Raw genomic sequence first — 24,055 nt, forward strand, 5'->3', positions numbered from 1 at the left:
TTTAGTACACTGTAAACATCATAAGTTAGCCAATCACTAATAACTAAAAAGGTTACTTGAAAATAAGTTGAGGCAAGAACAGGAGGGAGGGGAGGACTCAGGACACACACATCTCTGGCACCACAGGCTCTCTCTCTCTCTCTCTCTCTCTCTCTCTCTCTCTCTCTCTCTCTCTCTCTCTCTCTCTCTCTCTCTCTCTCTCTCTCTCTCTCTCTCTCTCTCTCTCTCTCTCTCTCTCTCTCTCTCTCTCTCTCTCTCTCTCTCTCTCTCTCTCTCTCTCTCCCTCTGTGGGTGTGTCTCTCTCCACAGGGTGGTGGGGGTAGGCGGTTAGTTTCAGATCCTCCGGTACGGTAGTTCTAACTCATTCTGCGCTCAATCGTTTTCACGTGACGAATTTGGCCGCTCGGTAGCGACACTGGAACCGACGCTCCACGGTAGGCGCAGCAGCGGTCACAGTCAAGTAAGCGGTCGGTTTTCTGGACGCAACTCTTATTTCTCAAAGTTTGTTCTCATTTTGTTTTCTGGTTTGTCTTCACATCGGAGTTTTATTCAGAAGACATTTTCATTGAGGATCTTCTTTTTATCGCGTTTCCAAATCGTGGACATCTGGACATCTGATGAAGTGACTCAGTTCGTTCCGCTTCTTTTGGATATATTGGCGATCTTTTTTGTGTCATCTTTTTCCTCTCAGCTTTTCATTCAACTGGTTACTGGAGGAACTCGCTCCTTACCACTTATCCTGCTCTCTGGTCGCAGCGGGTAAAGTCTTGAATTGACTCACCTCAACACATCTCGACCTGCTGTGTGTGAGCCGGTGAGGCAGCATGTGGTTGTGTTGCTGTGGGCTCATGGTTCTGGTGGTCTGGGTTCAGACCTCAGTGAGTTACAACCTGGACACAGACTTCTCCCTGAGCTTCTCCGGACCAAGAGGCTCTCTGTTCGGCTACTCTGTCCTGCTGCATAGATACGGACACAACACCTGGTAAGACCAAACACACCACATCCAGTAAGACCAAACACACCACCACATCCAGTAAGACCAAACACACCACACCTGGTAAGACCAAACACACCACATCCAGTAAGACCAAACACACCACATCCAGTAAGACCAAACACACCACACCCGGTAAGACCAAACACACCACATCCAGTAAGACCAAACACACCACACCTGGTAAGACCAAACACACCACATCCAGTAAGACCAAACACACCACATCCAGTAAGACCAAACACACCACATCCAGTAAGACCAAACACACCACACCTGGTAAGACCAAACACACCACATCCAGTAAGACGAAACACACCACATCCAGTAAGACCAAACACACCACATCCAGTAAGACCAAACACACCACACCTGGTAAGACCAAACACACCACATCCAGTAAGACCAAATACACAACACCCTGTAAGACCAAACACACCAGACCTGGTAAGACCAAACACACCACATCCAGTAAGACCAAACACACCACCACATCCAGTAAGACCAAATACACCACATCCAGTAAGACCAAATACACCACATCCAGTAAGACCAAACACACCACATCCAGTAAGACCAAACACACCACATCCAGTAAGACCAAACACACCACACCTGGTAAGACCAAATACACAACACCCGGTAAGACCAAACACACCACACTTGGTAAGACCAAATACACCACATCCAGTAAGACCAAATACACCACATCCAGTAAGACCAAATACACCACAACATCCAGTAAGACCAAATACACCACATCCGGTAAGACCAAATACACCACATCCAGTAAGACCAAATACACCACATCCAGTAAGACCAAATACACCACATCCAGTAAGACCAAACACACCACATCCAGTAAGACCAAATACACCACATCCAGTAAGACCAAATACACCACATCCAGTAAGACCAAATACACCACATCCAGTAAGACCAAATACACCACATCCAGTAAGACCAAACACACAACACCCGGTAAGACCAAACACACCACACCCAGTAAGACCAAATACACCACACCCGGTAAGACCAAATACACCACACCCGGTAAGACCAAATACACCACACCCGGTAAGACCAAATACACACAACACCCGGTAAGACCAAATACACACAACACCCAGTAAGACCAAACACACCACACCTGGTAAGACCAAATACACAACAGCCAGTAAGACCAAATACACAACACCTGGTAAGACCAAATACATCCCGCCCAGTAAGACCAAACACACCACACCTGGTAAGTGGTAAGACCAAACACACCACACCTGGTAAGTGGTAAGACCAAACACACCACACCCGGTAAGACCAAATACACCACACCTGGTAAGACCAAATACACCACACCTGGTAAGACCAAATACACATCACCCGGTAAGACCAAATACACACAACACCCAGTAAGACCAAACACACCACACCCGGTAAGACCAAACACACCACACCCGGTAAGACCAAACACACCACACCCGGTAAGACCAAACACACACACCACCCGGTAAGACCAAATACATAACACCCGGTAAGACCAAACACACAACACCTGGTAAGACCAAACACACCACACCTGGTAAGACCAAATACACAACACCTGGTAAGACCAAATACACAACACCCGGTAAGACCAAATACACCACACCTGGTAAGACCAAACACACCACACCCGGTAAGACCAAATACACAACACCCGGAAAGACCAAACACACCACACCCGGTAAGACCAAAGGCCATGCACTCACTACTTTAACGACTAAAGTAAAACTTCAACTCAAGTAAAACAAGTTGTGGGTATAGTGAGAGAGAGAGAGAGAGAGAGAGAGAGAGAGAGAGAGAGAGAGAGAGAGAGAGAGAGAGAGAGAGAGAGAGAGAGAGAGAGAGAGAGAGAGAGAGAGAGAGAGAATTAGGCACACCCTACTCAGACAGGATGTGACAGTATCTCTCTGTGCAGAGATTTTAAACATTCTAATGACCATCAGGCATCAGAGTCAACTCTCTCTCAGCTGAGTGGGAAGAAACTATTACTTAACACTGTTTATAAGTTATGAAGTTACACTATTTATAGGTAAGAAGCTACACTATTTATAATAAAAAATCTACACTATTTATAGTTAAGAAGCTACACTATTTATAATTAAGAAGCTTCACTATTTATAGTTAAGAAGCTTCACTATTTATAATTAAGAATCTACACTATTTATAATTAAGAAGCTAAACTATTTATAGTTAAGAAGCTACACTATTCATAATGTAGTTTGAGCTGCTGTAGTATGTTAAAAGTTATAGTCCTGCGCACACACATATACACACACACATACACAGGAGTCTATCTAGAGACATTGATCATAGAGGTATCTATCTAGACATAGAGTATCTAGACGTAGAGTATCTAGACATCGAGTATAGAGGAGTCTATCTAGATGTAGTGTATCTAGAGTAGACATAGAGTCAAGTCAAGTCAAGAGTTTTATTTGTCAAGGCATACGAGTATACAATGAAATGCGGGTGGTCTTGCCCGCAACGATGTGCAATACAGTGGTACAACATATAATAGAATCCAATACAAAAAACATTGTGCAATAACAGGTAACAGGTAACAGGTAACATGGTATGACATCTCGGTATCTGTACATAGTTATTTACAGGGCATATAGGACATGCTAGGTAGCTTTGGTAGTGCAATACACTGTTACTGTTGCTAATACTAATTTAAAGTGGCCTTTCCTTTTGGCAATAAGTGTGGGTGTGTGCGGCATGAGTGTGTGCCCGCTCATGTTAAAGTGTTAAAGTGGCTGCTAGTGTGTGAGCGTGCACAGCGTGCATGTCGTGTGTGTGCTCATGTGTGCTTATGTGTGGATAGTTCAGTGTTCTGTGGTACTCAATGTTCATTGTTCAAGACTCTGATGGCCTGGGGGAAGAAGCTGAGCCTAAGCCTCTCTGTCCTAGTAGCTGGGGTTCGCAGGCGTCTGCCTGACCTCAGCCTGACCTCAGCAGCTGAAACAGGCTGTTATTGGGGTGGTGGGGGTCTTTCATTATTCTGCAGGCTCTGGATTTGCACCTCTTGTTGTATAGAACCTGCAGGGGAGGTAGTGCAATACCTGTGGTACGCTCGGCTGAGCGCACCACTCTCTGTAGGGCCTTCTTGTCCTGTGCCGTGCTGTTTCCATACCAGGCAGTGATGTTTCCGGTCAAGATGCTCTCTACAGCTCCTGAGTAGAAGGACTGGAGTATCTTCCCTGATACTCTGAGCTTCCTTAACTGTCTCAGGTGGTAGAGGCGCTGTTTCACCTTCTTTACTACTGTGTCTATGTGTGTTGACCATGTCAGATCCTCTGAGATGTGGACCCCCAGGTACTTAAAGCTGCTCACCCTGTCCACGGTAGCCCTGTTAATCATCAGTGGTGTGTGCGTCTCCTGCTGTCCTCTCCTATAATCCACGATCAGCTCCTTGGTTTTACCAATGTTCAGGAGCAGGCTGTTGTCCTGGCACCAGCGTTCCAGTACCTCAACCTCCTCCCGGTAGGCCTGCTCGTCGTTGTCCGAGATCAGCCCCACCACCACCATGTCGTCTGCGAACTTCACTATGGAGTTGGAGCTGAACTTGGCCACACAATCGTGTGTTTAGAGTGAGTACAGCAGGGGGCTCAGAACACAGCCCTGGGGGGACCCGATGCTCAGGGTGATGGTGTTGGAGGTCTGACCACCCACCCTGACCGCCTGGGGTCTTTCACTCAGAAAGTCCAGTACCCAGGCGCTCAGGGCGGAGCTCAGACCCAACTCGATCAGCTTGTCCACCAGTCTGGTGGGGACGTATATGGTATCTGGACGTAGATTATCTAGAGACATAGAGTATCTAGATATAGAGTATAAAGGAGTAAAATGCTAAATATACAATATATAATCTGATAATCGAATAGTCTAAATCTAATCTAATATATAATCTAAGAATGCTAAAATGCTGAATGCTAAATACATGCTCTGATGTAGTATACAGTATTAGAGGAGTCTATCTAGACATAGAGTATCTAGACAGAGTTTCTAGACACTGAGTATAGAGGTGTGTATCTAGACAGAGTAGGTATATCTCTAGAAGCAGACATGATGGTGTCAGTTGTAAAGGTGCACACACACTAGAGTATCTAGACATAGAGTATAGAGCAGACTATCTAGACGTAGAGTATCTAGACGTAGAGTATCTAGACGTAGAGTATCTAGACGTAGAGTATCTAGACGTAGATTATCTAGACGTAGAGTATCTACAGGGCTGTACGCTAAGCTTTTTCACTAGGGGCACACTTGCCCCTAAATGAGAAATTTAGGGGCAAACATTTTTTTTTAGGGGCACATTTTTTAATAACAATTTTACCATTATTAAAAAAAATATGTTCCTCCTGCCTCATTACTGTGGTCCTTTTATTTAACATTTAAGTGCGTTTGTTTTCAGGTTTGTATCTTTTATAATGAACCAACTGAGAGTGTGTAAATGACTAATAGAACAAAAACAACAAACTGTGTGTGTGTGTGCGCGCGCTTGTGTAGTGCTCCTTGAATGAGATCATCACAACACACACACACCATTAATCAGGAGGAGAAGAAACTCTGCATACATTTGTTTCACAATGAAAAGTGCTTTAGAAATCAAATGAATTATTATTATTGTAAATAACCTCATGAAAGGTTTATTATTTGTATGGGTAATTACCTGCTTCATATTTGTGATGTTACTGGTTTCAGTGTGTGCCTAAAGTGATCAATGTGTTGGGCCGTTTATAGAGATCTATGCCAATTAATGTTTATGTATATCCGGTACTTTTTTTATATAAGAATTGAGAGGTATTTGTATATATGACCTTTATTTTGAAAACTGTTGCAACGCAACCTTATTTACATTTGCGCTTTTGACAGTGAAATGTTCAGTCCAACTTAGCTCGAAGGAAAGACTAATAAAAAAGGTTTAATTGACTCGTATGAGGCTCTTACGGTAGGACTTTGATTGTTTATAGAAGTGGAATGTAATACTACGCAAAACGAGAAATAAACAGTGATTTTACCAGCAGTCATTTCATTTCATATACGGGGAACCGACAATTATTAGTATTATATTATTTGCATATCGTCTCATTATTAGATAGATAGGTTGATACTTTATTGATCCGCGGTGTCAATTTAAGTAGACAGTATTTCACGTCCTAATAGTGGGGTACTCACGTAATGCATGGCTGATCCTGAACGTTAGAAGTTTCCGTGTCCCCGTCAATCAATCATCACATCATCACGTCAATCATCATCATCTTATCATCTCTCCACATCGGACGTGGTTGTCATAAGATGGACTGATATCCACTCCGTCTTTTTTGCGTCTTAAATGTATTGAAATGAGGTGCTTCTTTGGCGATGCAATAGCTCATATTGAAAGGAAGAGAGCCCACATTCAGTTTCGTTTCGCTAGGAATTATGGGATTTGGTGTTGGATGTATAGACTACGCAGACAGGGACATGGTCTTTAATCGCACGATAGACTACAAGTTCCAAGTATATAGCGTGACCCAGATTCACTCCGCGCAAATCTTTTTTTTCACTCAGGCTATCGGTGATCGCAGTAAGTTCATTCATTGCCGACAGATTCTTTCATAGCACCACGACATTGTGTCGCACTGACAGCTCGCGTGAGTGGCGTCATCACACGCCTTGGATAATTTAGGAGTGTAATGCGAATGCAAGGCTTGAAAGCACTACTCGCAAGCCCGCCCCCAGATAATATTTACCAATCGCAACGGCCAATTAAAGGGGCAATTCGCGATCATATCATCGCAGTTTACAGGCCTGATCTAGACGTAGAGTATCTAGATGTAGATTATCCAGACCAGGGGTGGCCAACCACTCTGGGCCCTTTCTCACTCAGGTATTCGGTTCCATTCCGTTTCGTTCTAGCCCGTTCCGAGATCTGATGCGAACTCCCCCCCCCCCCTCTAGTTTGCGTATACACACTGCAGTCTTGTTTCGTTCCGGGTTCTGTTTACGGTTTGCCTTTTGAGCGTTTACGCTTGCCGTAGGCGATGATGTCACGTTCGAAATAGGGATGCCCCGATCACGTTTTTTGCCACCGATCACCGATCGTCGTGAGCCATATCGGCAGATACCGATCCGATACCGATAGTTTTTGATTAAAAAGAAATCAAAAATTATTTTATATAAAAAGTTTTTTTTTTTTTTTTTTTTTATAAAATATATATATTATATAATTAGACTTGTACTTGTATTATCTGCGAGACATCGCCACCACGCAACAAGCTCCACTGTCTGTGTGTACTCTAGTAGCCTCCAGCTACGGCCAGGATTCTCCGGAGCTGCACCTGGACCTATACTCGAGTAGCCTCGAGCAGAGCTACGGCCAGGATTCTCCGGCGCTGCACCTGGACCCTATTGGCATAACGTTACTTAACTGTGCTCAGCAAGCCCTCAGCTCGAATACGCATCGAATCAGTGTTATAAGACATTGATATCAGGAGCTATCTGTAGCTACTGCTAGCCGGATATATAACGTTAATACAACGCCTCAGTGAATTATTTAGTTCAATGGGACATTTCGTTTTGAACGGTGAACTAACTTGCGCTAACGTGAGCTAACGGGTAGCATACACGTCTCTACTAGACTTTGTGGAGCGTTTGTTGATGTCAGGAGCTATCGGTAGCTGGCCGACTAGAAGTTATAAGACATTGATAAGACATTGATATAAGACATTGATATCAGGAGCTATCTGTAGCTACTGCTAGCCGGCTAGATGACGTTAAGACAACTATTTAGTCCAATCGGACATTTCGTTTTGAACGGTGAACTAACGTCAGCTAACGCAAGCTAACGGAGATATCAACATGGACCACTAGACTTCTGGGGCATTTGTTGATATCCGGAGCATTTGTTGATATCCGGAGCTATCAGTAGCTAGCCGGCTAAATACCGTTAGACAATGCCTACTAAAAGTGAATAGTTGACTGGGTAATTTTGTTTAAACAGTAACGATAGCTAGGTAGCTAACGTTAGCTCAGGTCGAATGCACTATCTAGACTCAGCAGAGGAGGTCCGCCTCCTCTGTGTTTACAAACTCTACACGGGTACGGGCGGGGCTAGGGATGAGGAGCAGTTTGCAGGTCCTGTGCGTCTGAGACAAGCGAGTGAGATATCCACTTGATCAGTTTCCGCGATCGGCGAATATGACTAATTATCGGAATTCCCCGATCGCATATTTATACTAATTATCGGCCGATAACGATCGGTGGCCGATCGATCGGGGCATCCCTAGTTCGAAAATGTAAACACAGGAAGTGTTAACATGGCGCTGGAGACTGGATGCTGATATAAAATGAATAAATAAGCAATAAATATTAAGTTATATTTGAACCTCTGTTGTCAAGCCTTGTCAATATAACCCACCCCATTTTATCACGAATGGATGGTGTTGTAGAGTTCGCTTTTGAGCGTTTCCCAGGGCTAACGCTAAGCTAAACGGCTAACGCTAGTTAGCTTAGCCTAGTCTAGTATAGCCTGTAGCACTTTTTCTTTTAAGCAAAGAACGTGCAATAAACAAAACGGATACATTCACTGTGTGTTCTGCCTCTTTTCTCACGAATGGAACTCTGTTGTAGAGTCCGCTTTTGAGCGTTTTGCAGGGTTAACGTTAACGCTAAGCTAACGGCTAACGCTAGTTAGCTTAGCCTGTCCAGCAGCTAACATTATCCCATCGTTCGTGGCAATTATATTACATGTCATTGATCTACTGGTCGACCACGGCCGACTGGTTGGGCACCACTGGTCTAATAGAAATAAATGCATTCAAACAAGAAACTAATGTATAGAAAATAGCATGGCAAACAAAAATTGCCAGGCCTAATGCGAGCCAGGGAAGTGCTGTGCGTTTGTAACGTGGCTTCATGTTTTCATCCACTTGTTTTTGGTTGAGGTCTGAACTCTCAAATTGCCCATAAATAGGCCTGCCACGATAACACATTTTGCTGGGCGATTAATTGCCCCCGAAAATATCGCGATAAGCGATATTATTGCGACCGGTTAGAGAATATTTTTTTGAGAAATTTATTTCCCAAAACTTTTATTTTGAAGCCCACCGCTCCGTCTTTTCCGGTGTTTTAGACTTTTATTTTGAAGCCCACCGACCGGAGCGGAAGTATTGTTGTTATTATCCTAGCAGCATCTATGAGCGGCCAACTTGTCTCGTCCGGTCTGTGTTTTTGAGCTAATGATAAAACAAATGTTGAGATTGTTGGTGAGCAACTAACTTTAGGTTAGTTTTAACGTTAGCTACTAACGTTAGATGCAGCTACTACAGGCAATCAACGATGAGGAGGAAGCGTCAAAGCCGTATAGAATAGAATAGCCCTGTGGTGCGTAGGCACGGGAGCGCAACTCGATTACCTGTTATAATAAATGTATTCATGTTTAACTTGTCCCCGTGTCCAGTCCTTTGACTAGCCCCACCCGTTCATTGTAAACAATGATGCATGTAATTGTATTAACGTTATTCTGTGTTGTAGCTATGCTATACGTTGTATTTCGTTTGTTAGCTATTTAGCTAATGTTGTTGGCATTGAATGAGCATCAACACTAGATCTTTAATCTTTATTTAGCAGTCCAGTTTCTCCGGGCAGTAGCGAGTAACTACTTGGGTCTAAAAATAGCTAACGTTACACTACAAAGAACGCTATTTGGTTAAAAGGAGCAACACTATTGAGAAATGTAGTTAAGCTATATGTGGCGTTGCTAGTGCCCCACGGAGCTCCCGTGCTGTACTCTGTAGTAAGGCCAGCGGCCCCCCACACGGAGTGACTGACGAGGGGTACTGGTTCCGCCTCATTAAAACAAACGCGCAAATAGCAATTAATCGCGCCCGTCAAAATCATTGCATTCATTTTAATTATCGCGGCAATTAATCGATTTATTGCTTATCGCGGCAGGCCTACCCATAAATATCGTTTTTGTGGGTATTCTCCAGTTGTTGCTGTGTGGTGTTATCTGCCCAAAAATTCAAGCAAGCATGACAGTAACGACGTTGTGTGTGTCACGCCCCCCGCACCCGCACGGCCCGATTCCGAGACCACCTAATCCAACTGGTCCCGTTCAGCGGGGGGTAAAACGAATCAGCGCCGTTTCGCATCCCAAAAGGGGTGAGTGAGAACACTCCCCCCCGTTCCCGGGAGCAGTGATTCGATCCCAAAACGTGAGTGAGAAAGGCCCCTAAGAGCCACAAAAATTACTGTGGTACCACAAAGAGCCACACCATATACCAGCGTTTCCCAATCTTTTTTTTCAGTCACGGCACCCTTCATGTGTTTATAGGTCTCACCCTCTGGCCTCTGAAGTTGCTAATGTCTTTTTTATTTGGGCCTCACAGGGTTAAAAGTAAAAGTAAAAGTGAGACCCACGGTTGCAAAATTACAAAATCACTTTTAGCCATTTAAAAAAAGAATGTTTATTTAAAAAATGTTAAGCACATGTATAGTCAATTGGTCCTGTTGTTCAGCCTCACAATGCTATTTGATAGTAAATGTGTTTATGTCCCACCCTCTGGCCTCTGAAGTTGCTAATGTCTTTTTAATTTGGGCCTCACAGGGTTAACCTCTTAACCCATTCTCTGCCACCACTTTGATCATCCTAAACCATTCTCTGCCAGTACTATAAGTCTATGGAGATGTTCACCTTCTTTGCAGGGCTATAACTTTTTAAATTGTATTGCTAAATTGACATTACTATGGTCCATTCAACATCGATTAGCTATCGTTCAGGATGTAGGAACGTTTTACTTTTACATTCACACATTCATACGAAAATACCGTCTGGAGTATAAACATGTTTTTATAGTTTTCTGCAGTATTTCCTAGAACGTGAGATATAGACATAAATGCGTATATTAGATTATCAAATGCTGTTTGATACCGATCAACGTTATATTAACAATTTCAACTGTACATGGTCCTAAGCTTTATGACTGATCATCCGCGGGTGAACGGAGGGGGGGGGGGTCGTTTATAATTCCGTGACCGACGTTAAATGATTTATGTAGTATGGGTGATATATAGATCAGAGCAGTTTGTATCGAAAATGATAAAGAAAAACGCTGAAACTCACGGCAGCTTCCTCGTAGCGATGGGCGATGAGAGTGGAGCCAACAGATCCCAGTTATGTGATGTGGATCGATGCGATTCAGTTCCGGTTTGTATAATACTAATATACGCCCAAATCATGTGGATTATTGAGTTATGGCAACGGATCGATATCCACGGTGTGTGACTTGAGTCCATGGACGATAAACGAGTGCCCGGACGGAATAGTGAGACGCACCGGGAACCCAAGAGATCGACTTCCGGTTGCAACTCGCCGATCAGCCACCAAGTGGCGGTATTGAAGCGTTGCAGAGTTGTGATGGCTCCCGCAGCATATGACAAGGCTCCGTGGGTGAAATATGAATTCCATGACGAAAATATGAAATATGAACTTGAAACACGCTGTACAGCGATATTGGCAGACAACGCATGGCGGGCAATAACGCTGAACAGCGATTTTTTTTTTTAATAAAGTTTAATAGAAATCTTAGTCAAACATTTAGTATTATGGATATTAAACATGCTGGCAGAGTACATGCATCCATGTTGTTGTGAACATTTTAATTAAATAAAGAAATTCCCTATCCATAGTCGCCGTGGGAAAGAATAAAATAAAAAAATAAAATAAAATAAATTCCCTACCTACCCATGGCCAAACTGACAACCAACCTGAAACCAACTATTAATTTTGTTAGGCCCAGACATAGACAGACGCACCATATCCACACACACACATACACACACAGACACCTCAGTGTTGACAGTTCTGGTTTTCAATGAGCCATTCCCTAACCCTGCACTTGAATGAATGGTATGATGTGGACACTCTAATTGTTTGAGGAATTGAGTTCCATTGGTGGGATGCTCTGTATGAGAAGACGGCCTGGCCAAATACACTTTTTTTTAAAGGGATTGCAGCACAGTCCCCAGGGACTATTTCTGACACTGATCCATATGTCCCTAGATTCAGATACCAAGAACATGCAAATGGACCATTTAAAAAAAAAAATTGAATGTTTATTCTACGTCCTTATAGAATGAGTGACATAAAAAAAAGAAGTAAAAAAAATAATAATTATAATAATTTTTTATGGATGGAAGAGCCACACATTGACGGGCTCGCGAGCCGCGGGTTGGCCACCCCTGATCTAGACGTAGAGTATCTAGATGTAGATTATCTAGACCTAGAGTATCTAGACGTAGAGTATCTAGATGTAGATTATCTAGACGTAGAGTATCTAGATGTAGATTATCTAGACGTAGAGTATCTAGATGTAGATTATCTAGACGTAGAGTATCTAGATGTAGATTATCTAGACGTAGAGTATCTAGATGTAGATTATCTAGATGTAGAGTATCTAGATGTAGATTATCTAGACGTAGAGTATCTAGACGTAGATTATCTAGACGTAGAGTATCTGGACGTAGATTATCTAGGCGTAGAGTATCTAGACGTAGAGTATCTAGATTGAGTATAGAGGAGTGTTTAGACATATCTAGACATAGATTATCTAGATGTAGAGTATCTATCTATAAGTATCTAGACGTAGAGTATCTAGACATATAGTATATAGAGGACAGGTGTCTATCTAGACGTAGAGTATCTAGACATATAGTATAGAGCAGTGGTTCCCAAAGTCGGGGTCGCGACCCAAAGGTGGGCCGCGAGCAGCCACGGGTGGGCCGCGAGATGATTTTTTTTTTTTTTTTTTTTTTTTTTTTGTCAGGCCACTGAACTTAGAAGCAGGCCAGGACAGTGTTTCTAGTTGTATTCTAAAATTCTATTCTATTGTATTCTAAAATGTGACTATATGGTTTTATATTAACTTAATAAATAAACAAAAACGAAAATCTACTTATTTCAACGAACATTTCAAACTACATAACAGATTACGCTGAAAACAACCGAAGCAACAATAGTATTTTAATGAGGCTATTATTATTATCATTATTATTTTGCAACAAGTTAGCCCTCTCATAAATAGCACATATAAATGAATAACTAACTTGAACTAACTTAATAGGATTGAAGTGATATTTGGCTTAAAAAATCGGTCGCCTGGCAAAACAAAATTATAAATAAAGCCCGACGATGTGCATTGGGCCGCGGCTCTCTGACGCCTTATTTTCTGGGCCCTGGCCTGAAAAGTTTGGGAACCCCTGGTATAGAGGACAGGTGTCTATCTAGACGTAGAGTATCTAGACATATAGTATAGAGCAGCGGTTCTCAACAGGGGTGCCGCGGCACCCTAGGGTGCCGCAGAGAGCTGCCAGGGGTGCCTTGAGATAAAAAATTAAAATGATTATTTAATAAAACACAGAAAAGGATCACCAAGTTACTCTGAATAAAAAAAACCTTTACAGACAACATTGAGACAAAGCTTCCTGACACATCTCCATTCAAACTCTTGGAAGAACTAATCTGATACCACCTGGAGAGCTAGTTTCAGAGTGTGGCGCTGAGTACCAAGTATCTCATGATGCAGCAGTTAAGGTATTGATACCATTCAGCACCACATATCTGTGTGAAGCTGGCTTTTCATCCATGACAGCTCTGAAAACAAAATATAGGGCCAAGTTGAGCCTTGAGGATGACATGCGTGTTGCCTTGTCAACAGGGGGCAAAATTAAAGCCCGCCGCCCGCCAGGGGCGCTCAGTTTTTACCTTTGGCGCTTGCCACTGAGAGCCCTGCCCGCCGTGTGGCGTGTGGACGTGTAGTTACAGTAGTTCATAACGATACTCTTATTTTGAAAATCTGTGCGGGTCTCATTTCCGGCCCAAGCGCAGCTAGAGTCATAATATCGATGGCTCCGGCAGTTAGCAGCATTCGGTTCGTATGATATTCTTATTTTGAAAAAAAACGTGGCAACGAGTCATATCCGCCCAGCCCTGCAGCGGGATACTATTGGCTTCTGCTCGTATCAACACAGAGCGGCCCGCAGCTCTAGTGCCACTGCTAACGTTAAGCTCTCAGAATGGTAGCAGCTCGTGCGCAGCATCTAGTGCTAACGTTAAGCTCTCAGAATGGTAGCAGCTCGCCCGCAGCTCTAGTGCTAATGTTAAGCTCTCAAAATGGTAGCAGTCTGCTCTAGTCTAGATCGGACCTCCATGAGCTGCATAATACCTCAGTTCCCTCGTTAGCTAGCTCGCGTTAGCTAGCTCACTTAGATCGATCTGTCCCAGTAAACTAAATTGTCTTAACGTTATCTACCGGGCTAGCAGTAGCTACAGATAGCTCCTGATATCAATGTCTTATAACATTGATTGAATGCGTATTCTAGCTGAGGGCATGTTGAATGTGATTTGACAAAATAACCGTAACGTTAAAATTGGGCCCAGCTGCATCGCCGGAGAATCCTTGCATGCTGAATGTAGGGTCTAGCTGAATATAGGGTCTAGCTGCAGGGCCGGAGAATCCTTGCTGGAGCTGGAGGCTACTCAAGTATACACACAGACAGTGGAGCTGTTTGCAGATAGCAAGCATTTTGACTTATTGCGTGGTGGCGATGTCTCGCAGATAATACAACTACAAGTATGATTATATAATATATATTTTATTTAAAAAGATTTTTTTTATATAAAATATATATATATATTTTTTTAATCAAAAAAATGTTGGCAGGTAAGAAATATGCTTGGCGGGTAGACTCTTCCCATCTACCCGCCACTGGCCGGTGAGTCAAAAAGTTAATTTCGCTCCCTGCTTGTCAAAGATCTCCCCACGTATTGACCGTATTATTAGCCAGCAGCACCAGACCTCTCATTGAGCTAGAAATGTCCACTGAGTGAATGAGTGCTTATTAGGGATGCCCCGATCACGTTTTTTGCCACCGATACCGATCACCGATCGTCTTGAGCCATATCGGCCGATACCGATTTTGGTTTTATATATATTTTTTTTAAATATATACTTTTTTTTTTATTAATTTTTTTATAAAATATATATATTATATAATTATACTTTTAGTTGTATTATCTGCGAGACATCGCCACCACGCAACAAGTCAAAATGCTCGCTATCTCCACTGTCTGTGTGTATACTCTGCTTTGGTCAAATCACATTCAGCATGCCCTCAGCAGGGTATATCTGCGGCTCTGCTATCTGTAGCTACTGCTAGCTGGTTAGATTTTTTTTTGATCCACTTTTTCTCCCATTTTTCTATATTTTCTCCCATCCCAATTTCGTATCATCCAATTCAACCCTCCCTTGTCACGAACGCTGTTTCTTGCCTCCCACAAGCCGGCTGCAATGTGGACTAAGTCATACATAGCACAAGTCCCCTCCGGTACTTGAGGTAACAGCAGTCGCATCTTTTCACCTGCGCAGCTCGATCTCTCAGTGGCGAGGAGTAACGCGTGGGAGGCTCACGCTGCCCCCGACACTTCCTGATTCTACTGCGCAGGCGCACCAACCGACATATAGGAGTCGCTGTCCACAACGCCCGATCCCCACCCATCAGTTTCCCACCCCCTAATACGTAAGAATGACCAGCTAAACTGAAAGCAATGTGGAGCGCTGGGCTCGAACAGGCGAGCCCAGCGTCTCTGCATTCGTGGCGAGCGCCTTGCCCACTACGCCACGTAGCCGCCCCCTGCTAGCTGGCTAGATAACGTTAAGACAACGTCTCAGTGAACTATTTAGTTTAATAATAATAATAATAATAATAATAATAGATCAAATTTATTAGGGGTGCACCGATATATCGGTCGGGTATCGATATCGGCCGATAAGTGCCTTGTTGACTGCTATCGGCCTATCGGCCGATAAGCTCAAATGTGCCGATAGCAGTCGCCAATAAATAACCATCAATTTGTGTAGCGTCAAAAGGCAAACAAATAAAAAGTTCACTCGCGACTAGGGGTGGGAATCACCAGTTTCATCATGATACGATACGATATCGATTCTTTGGACAACGATACGATATTTGCCGATATCACAAAGTCTCTCACGATACAATACGATACGATTAGATTCAGGTGCCTGCGATCGATATGAGATGATATCATATGCCCATTTAACACAATCAGTAACATTTAGATCAACAAAAAAAAGGTAATGAAAATATCATTTGACATTTGTATTTTTGAGCTCTTCCAGACATTTAAAGGAAAATCAATCTATTGTTTTTAATACAAATAGACCTCCTGTTCACTGTAAAGTGCCACGTTTTTATATATTGAGCTTTAAACTTTAAGCTACATTTTTTGGAACTCAAAACTCACAACCTCCCTCTCCCAAACCGTTCCTACAACAATTTGTTGATGTTGCATGATCATGTATAGGCCTACATTTATTATGTATTATATTGTTTATGTTTAAATAACATTTAAACATCAAACTCCTCTGACCTCATCTGGTCTTTCCAAAGACGCGCGCGCACACACACACAGAAAGGGAGAATGCTATGCTGTAACGTCTACACACACGGAGCTACTGCTGTTGTTCTTGGGCGGATATGAGACTCGCCACAGGATTTTCAAAATAAGAGTATCGATATGAATCGATCTTATTACATCGCATCGATCCGATTCGATTGTTGATAATTACATCGATGTATCGATCTGGATCGATGTATCGTCCCACCCCTACTCGCGACCTACCTGCACAACGCCCGCCGTCCCCCACACACACACACAAGCTACTGCATCAGAGTTACTACTTATGATTAACAAGGCATTCGTTTTGTGGCATTAACGTTATATAGTTAGTGTTACACGGACAATAACATCAGCATATTATTATTACCCATAGCAGCAAGGCATTACTCCGAGTCCGTTCATAGCTCAGTTCCATTCCGTTGCTCATTCCGTACCCAACTACCCACTACTAGTTAGTTAGCACCATCCAGGCATCAACGTGAGCTCCCGGTACGGTAGCTAGTTAGTTAGCACCATCCAGGCATCAACGTGAGCTCCCGGTACGGTAGCTAGTTAGTTAGCACCATCCAGGCATCAACGTGAGCTCCCGGTACGGTAGCTAGTTAGTTAATAACGTTATATAGTTAGTGTTACACGTTCAATATAACATCAGCATATTATTTACCCGAACACAGCAAGTAAGCAAGGCATTATTCCGTTCATAGCTCAGTTCCATTCCGTTGCTCATTCCGTACCAAACTACCCATTCTGCAATCTGTTAATAAAGTTTTCAACCAGACAAATGTATAGAAAGGCTTTGTTTTATTATAACATTTGTTGCAGTAAAATCATTATGTCTCATTTGGATCCAATAAATTGGATCATGGCGCCGCAACGAACGGCTGCCTCTCTGATCGCTCCGTCGAGACTGTGCTTTCTTTTGTTAATTTTTATAGTATTAAGAGTTTTATTTGCACCTACTGTTGGTGCATTATACGTGTATGACCGTCAGTCAATCATTGACATTGGATTAAAGAAAACTTACCGATTGGATTGCTCTCTGGATCGGATTGCCGAACAACAACAATGGCCAGCGGAGATCCTTTGTTGTGGCCATGGCCAAAGCCAGGAGACGCCACGACGAAGAGGGAAGAGAGCCGGAGTCCGGAACAGACTGAGGTCCAAACGACACAGAACCACATTGCCCAGCATATTGTTGGCCAATGTGCAATCGATAGGGAATAAACTGGACGACATCAGAGCACGGATCCAATTCCAGAGGGACATTCGGGATTGTAACGTCCTCTGTTTCATAGAAACTTGGCTGAGTCCAGATGTCCCGAATCACGCAATAGAACCGGCAGACCACTTCTTCGTCCTCCGCAAGGACCGGACGGCAGAAGAGTCACTAAAGAAGAAAGGAGGCGGCATTGCCTTCATGATAAACAAGGAGTGGTGCGATGTAGGCAACGCAAAGGAACTGTCTAACCACTGCTCCCCAGACCTGGAGTTTATCACGATAAAATGTTGACCCTTCTTCCTCCCAAGAGAGTTAACGTCCATCATCCTCATCGGAGTGTACATTCCACCACACGCGAACACTGGGGTCGCACTTTCAAAACTTCACAACGAGGTAAACAAACTCCAGACAGCTAATGTTGACGCTGCCATTTTGGTTCTGGGTGATTTCAACAGCGCGCGTCTTAAAAAGGTGTTGCCGAATTCCTATCAGCATGTGACCTGTCCCACCAGAGGCGAGAACATATTAGACCATGTATACTCGCAATTTAAGAATGGGTACAAGGGGTCAGGGTACAAAATAGTCACACGCCCACCGCCACAGGCTGGTAGATTTAATGTTTGGCCGTCATAAATTAAGGCCTGGGCGCCATCTGGCGGCCAACAAAATCCACTGCATGCGTCGTAGGGCTGGGCGATATAACGATAAATATCGCGATATATTTTAATAATCGATATCGAATATCGAAATTAAAAAAAAATCGATTTTTTTTTTTTTTTTTTTTTTTTATACTTTTCTTTTTTTATTACCTGCAACAGGGCAGTTTTAAAACCAGAGACAGTGGACAGACTTGTCTTTCTTGCCTGCAACTTAAAGTAATGGCTTTGCTTGTCCAAATGACAATACTGACCAAATTCAGATTTCTTTTTCTCTTGTCCATTTATTTTGTTTGCTTTCTAATTTAAAATACATTTTGAAACCGTCTGTACACAGTAGGCTATGTGTGCTAGCAGAACTAGACTCCAGTCACGAGTCACAGTGCACATGTGCGGTGGTTTGTCCACCAAAAAAGCGCCAAAAGATCGAAAATAAACTAGCAGAGCCAGAACTGTTCAACTCCTCTGGAGCCACAGCCAGCAGAGAAGCCGGTTTACTTTAGCTTTTAAACCAGCTGCAGCCTGAGAACTGGAGTGTGAGGGGATGTAACACTAAAGATGGCGGCAATGACAAAGAATTGCTGCAAAATAAACATACATCTGTTGTTTAAAAAAAAGATTTTTTTTTTTTTTTTTTTTTTTTTTTTATACTTATAACAATTCGATAATTATCGATATCGAGAAATACAATAAAATTATCATATCGTTATCGCGATATGATTTTTTTCCATATCGCCCAGCCCTAATGCGTCGGCATTAATATGATATGAGTAGCCTCCAGCTGGAGGGAGAAATGTCGTGGGAGCGGGCGAAAGTTGCCCAATCTGGAACAATCTCCGGGGCTGCAGCTGGCCCCTATTGGATGCGGGCGTGGTGAGTTGAAACGAAAGTGAAACTGTGTGTGTGTGTGTGTGTGTCACGTCTCACGTGTCCGTTCTAATGTTTACAAACAATGAACCTTTAAATGTAAATGAGATGCGCTCTGCTCACGAGATCAAGTTTGTAACATGAGACGCACACGAGATCTGTCTTCATCCGTTCTTTAGCCTACAATAAAACCTGCAATCGTGTTTTTGATTGTGCTCTGATATTTAATTTTGCATTTGATTTGACCAAATATGTGGAGGCATATTTTGTACCCTGGTTATTTCGCGTTTGTAACGTCATAACATCAGTGGAGGCTGCTGACTGATTAATAATAAGCTCTCTTTATTTCGCGGAGCATAATGTGATTTCGCGTTTGTAACGTCATAACATCAGTGGAGGCTGCTGCTGACTGATTAATAATAAGCTCTCTTTATTTCGCGGAGCATAATGTGATTTCGCGTTTGTAACGTCATAACATCAGTGGAGGCTGCTGCTGACTGATTAATAATAAGCTCTCTTTATTTCGCGGAGCATAATGTATAATGTTATTTCGCGTTTGTAACGTCATAACATCAGTGGAGGCTGCTGACTGATTAACTCGTAACGTCATAAACCAACTACCAGATTCACTCGTCACTGTACATCAGTGGAGGCTGCGTAACTGACTAACTGATTAACTAGAAACTGCACATTGAGGGGGTTTGAATCACGCTACATCAGTGGAGGCTGCTGACCAGATTATTATTATATTATATTAGGGGTGGACGGTATTATTATTATTATCTATTATTATATTATTATTCCATACAAGGCTGGATGCATTACAGACTCCGCTAACATCCCTTGTTGCCTTGTAGGTGGCAAGTATGGATTTGTTTATCTAGTTTGAAGTTGTTTTAATATGTTCTTTAATTCTTTTGCTTCCATATTGTAAATAAATTCGCAATAAATTATTTGCATTTAAAACTATTAACGCTGACTCATTCCTTCAGTCCACTCAAAATTATGCTAATATTCCTTATGTTGTTTATGATATTAATTGAAAATAGCATACGAGAGTATTATATAGTAATAATAACACATGGCGATATACTAAAAAGCTATTTATAATTTTTGGCTGGTAAAACATCTGGATGGCTGGTAGTTTTTAAAATCTATCAGCCAAATGGCTGGTAAGTCAAAAAGTTAAGTTTGTTCCCTGCAAGGGGTGCTCCAGTAGCACACCATGTTACCGCGCTCGCGCGGGACTCCGTGCTGCGTCACGGATCTGGTTGACTCCGAGTTCGATTCCCGGACCCGCCGTCATTTGCCGAATGTCTCCCCCTGCTCTCTCTCCCGTTTCACCCTGCAACTGTCGGTCATGCTTGACCAGGAAAGCGATAAACACTAAAAAATAAAAGTTTAAAGAATGGGTACAAGTCACAGGCTCTTAGTCCATTCGGTAAGTCCGATCACGCCGCCATCTTTCTTTTGCCAAAGTACAAACAAAGTCTCAAGCGAACGCCGGTGGTCTCGCGAGAGGTTAAGCGTTGGGCCGTGACGTCAGAGGAGTCACTCCAAGCTGCACTTGAATGCACAGACTGGAGTGTATTCCGTGATAACACAGCCAATATTAACGAATACACCGAAACGGTGCTTGACTATGTCTGTACTCTGGTAGAAGAAACAATCCCCTCCACCAAAATTAAAATCTACCCAAATCAAAAGCCCTGGGTAGACAAATCCGTCCGTGAGGCTCTGAAAGTGCGCACATCAGCATACAACACCGGGCTGGTGACAGGCAACATGGAAGAACACAAGATGGCAAGATACAACGTCAGGAGAGCAGTAATAGAGGCAAAACGGCGTTACAGGGATAAAGTTGAACTTCAGTTTGAACAGGCTGACTCTAGAGGCATGTGGCAGGGCCTCAGAACAATGACAGATTACAAAGGCACCCCCCTCAAACTGAACAGTGACATCTCCTTAGCAAATGATCTCAATTCCTTCTATGCGAGGTTTGAGGCTGTGAATAACAACACCAGCCTACAAACCACGGCAATGGGGGGGGGGGGGGGGGGTCTGCTGATGGAGACTCAGTGTTCAGGGTAACAGAGCATGAGGTGAGACGGATCTTTAAAAAAGTGAATATCAGGAAGGCAGCAGGACCGGACGGCATCCCCGGCCACGTCCTAAAAGTCTGTGCCGACCAACTGGCCCCGGTATTCACTGACATCTTCAACCTGTCCTTGGAACAGGCTGTCATCCCCACCTGTCTGAAGAAGTCCACTATCATCCCTGTACCCAAAAAATCTACGCCCGCTTGCCTCAACGACTACCGCCCTGTAGCCCTCACCTCCATAGCCATGAAGTGCTTTGAGAAGCTAGTGAAGGGCTACATCTGTTCCTCTTTCCCCATCAACCTGGACCCTCTGCAATTTGCATATCGCCCCAACAGGTCCACGGAGGACGCCATAGCCCATGTGCTGCACACAGCAGCATCACACCTGGACAAGAGGCAGGGGAACTATGTGAGAATGCTGTTCATCGACTACAGCTCAGCATTCAATACCATAGTCCCCTCCAAACTCATAGCCAAGCTCAGGGACCTGGGCTTGAACTATGACCTCTGCCAGTGGGTCTTGGACTTCCTGACGGGCAGACCCCAGGTGGTAAGAGCCGGCAACTGCACCTCCTCATCCATCACGCTCAACATAGGGGCCCCCCAGGGCTGTGTTCTGAGCCCCCTCCTCTACTCCCTGTACACACATGACTGCGTAGCACAGCGGAACAACAACACCATCATCAAATTTGCTGATGACACAGTAGTGGTGGGCCTGATCTCTGCCAACGACGAAAGGGCCTACCTGGAAGAGGTAGAGAACCTGTCACAGTGGTGTCAGGAGAACTGCCTCTCCCTGAACGTCAGCAAAACAAAAGAGATGATTGTGGACTTCAGGAGGTCGGGGGTCAAGGACTACAGCCCCCTCAGCATCGACGGGGCACCGGTTGAGAGAGTGAACAGTTTCAAGTACCTCGGAGCCCACATATCCGAGGACTTGACATGGACCACACACATTGACAGTGTTGTGAAGAAGGCACGACAACGCCTCTACTTCCTCAGGCGCCTGAGGAAGTTCCAAGTCAGTCAGAAGATCCTTAGGAACTTCTACTCATGTACAATAGAGAGCATCCTGACCGGCAACATCACCTCCTGGTTTGGGAATAGCACTGCACAAGACCGTAGCAGACTACAAAGAGTGACACGTTCAGCCGAACGCACAATTGGAGGGGGGCTTCCCACCCTCCAGAACATTTACAACAAGCGGTGCAAGGGGAAGGCTAAGAGAATTATTAAGGACTCGAGCCACCCGAACAACTGCCTCTTTGAACTGCTGCGGTCAGGCAAGCGATACCGGAGTCTTAAGGCGAGCACAGAAAGACTCAGAAGAAGCTTCTATCCCCAGGCCATCAGGCTGCTAAACGAACAATAAACACTATGCAACAACCATCAAATGCACACAGCACACACACCCACACCCACACGCACACACTCACTCAAACAAACAACACACTGCAGCACCCACTCTCCACACTTTAGATCACACAAACACACTTTACACTTTATATTTATTGATAAAGGATTTGCACTACAACTCGTACACCTACTGTGAATTGTACCTAAACTGCACCTCGTCCCATTTCTGCCTTGCACTATATAGTATTGTATATTAGTACACTGCACAGTATTGTATATTGTATGGTAACTCAGTTACGTCTAACTCAGTTATGTCTATTCTGCATCGAACATTGTACATATGTCTAAACTGAACACTGTGACCTCATTTTTTTACTTCTAATTTTACTATGTTATTTTATTTCATACTTATCTTGTCTTGCACAGTCTCTGGAGCGTAACAGTAAGAAGCATTTTGTATAAAAGTATTCTGTACTTCTGTATGACAACTATTAAAGAAACTTGAACTTGAACTTGGTCATGCTGTGGAGCGCTGGTCGGCGGGCCGGGCAGCTAAGGTATTAGCTACGTTAAGTTTGTTGTGCTCTCGAGTCGCAAGCAGATCAATGGCGACATGCCCGAAAGTAGAAAATGAATAAACGCTTGCCGATTGGTGGTAAGAACAGCAGGAGGTGGGTGCTAGCGGTGTGGCATAATTGGCCGAATCGACTGTCAATCAAAATGGTTCTATTGCATTGGCTGAGAGCTCTGGTTGAGAGAATAGTATCCATCTGCAGGCCGCCAGACGATACTGGGAGAGAAATAGTGCTACATGGCATGGTGGAATTAATACCATAAACATATTTCTTGATATTTCCTTTTTTTGAAGTAAGTAAAGAGGCCTACAAATACAAACATACACATACAAATATACAGTAGTTTCATTAAAAAAAAATAAAAATAAAAAAAAAATAAAAAAAAATTACAAATACTTATACCGTAATTCCTCTAATAGTAACCGGTATTCAATTAAAAACGGGTCTCTATTAATGACCGGGTGCGCTGTTGAGCTAAGCAATTATAAGCCGACCTCCTAATACAAGCCGGGTTTCATGTATATTAGAGTAGAGCCATATGAAATCCGTTTTATTTTTTTCCAAATTCCATTATATTTTTTTCCAAATTCCGTTTTTTTCCGTTTTAATATATCAGAATTCTGTATTTTGCTTTGTACGCTCATTTTACCATCAGAAATAGTGTCTAATAAGTGGGAATGAATAAATGTCCACAATTTAATAAGATATAACAGTCCATTTAATAGGGCTGTCTTAAATACTTTGAAGCCTCGAAGCATGGGATTCGAATATGAAAATAAAATTTGATT

At 43.2% G+C, this 24,055-nt stretch overlaps 1 protein-coding gene across 1 annotated transcript in view; it reads left to right on the forward strand.

Moving 5' to 3' along the window:
• Positions 1–397: 397 nt before the first annotated feature.
• The window catches only part of itga4 (integrin alpha 4), a 205,085-nt gene continuing 181,427 nt past the window's right edge, over positions 398–24,055 (forward strand). The window contains exon 1 of the mRNA XM_084314032.1: positions 398–982. Coding sequence (XP_084170158.1) covers positions 825–982 — 158 coding nt within the window. The 5' untranslated portion in view covers positions 398–824. The remainder of the gene's footprint in view (positions 983–24,055) is intronic.

This window comes from Notolepis coatsorum, assembly GCF_963971535.1.
Source record: "Notolepis coatsorum genome assembly, chromosome: 5".
Taxonomy (NCBI): domain Eukaryota; kingdom Metazoa; phylum Chordata; class Actinopteri; order Aulopiformes; family Paralepididae; genus Notolepis; species Notolepis coatsorum.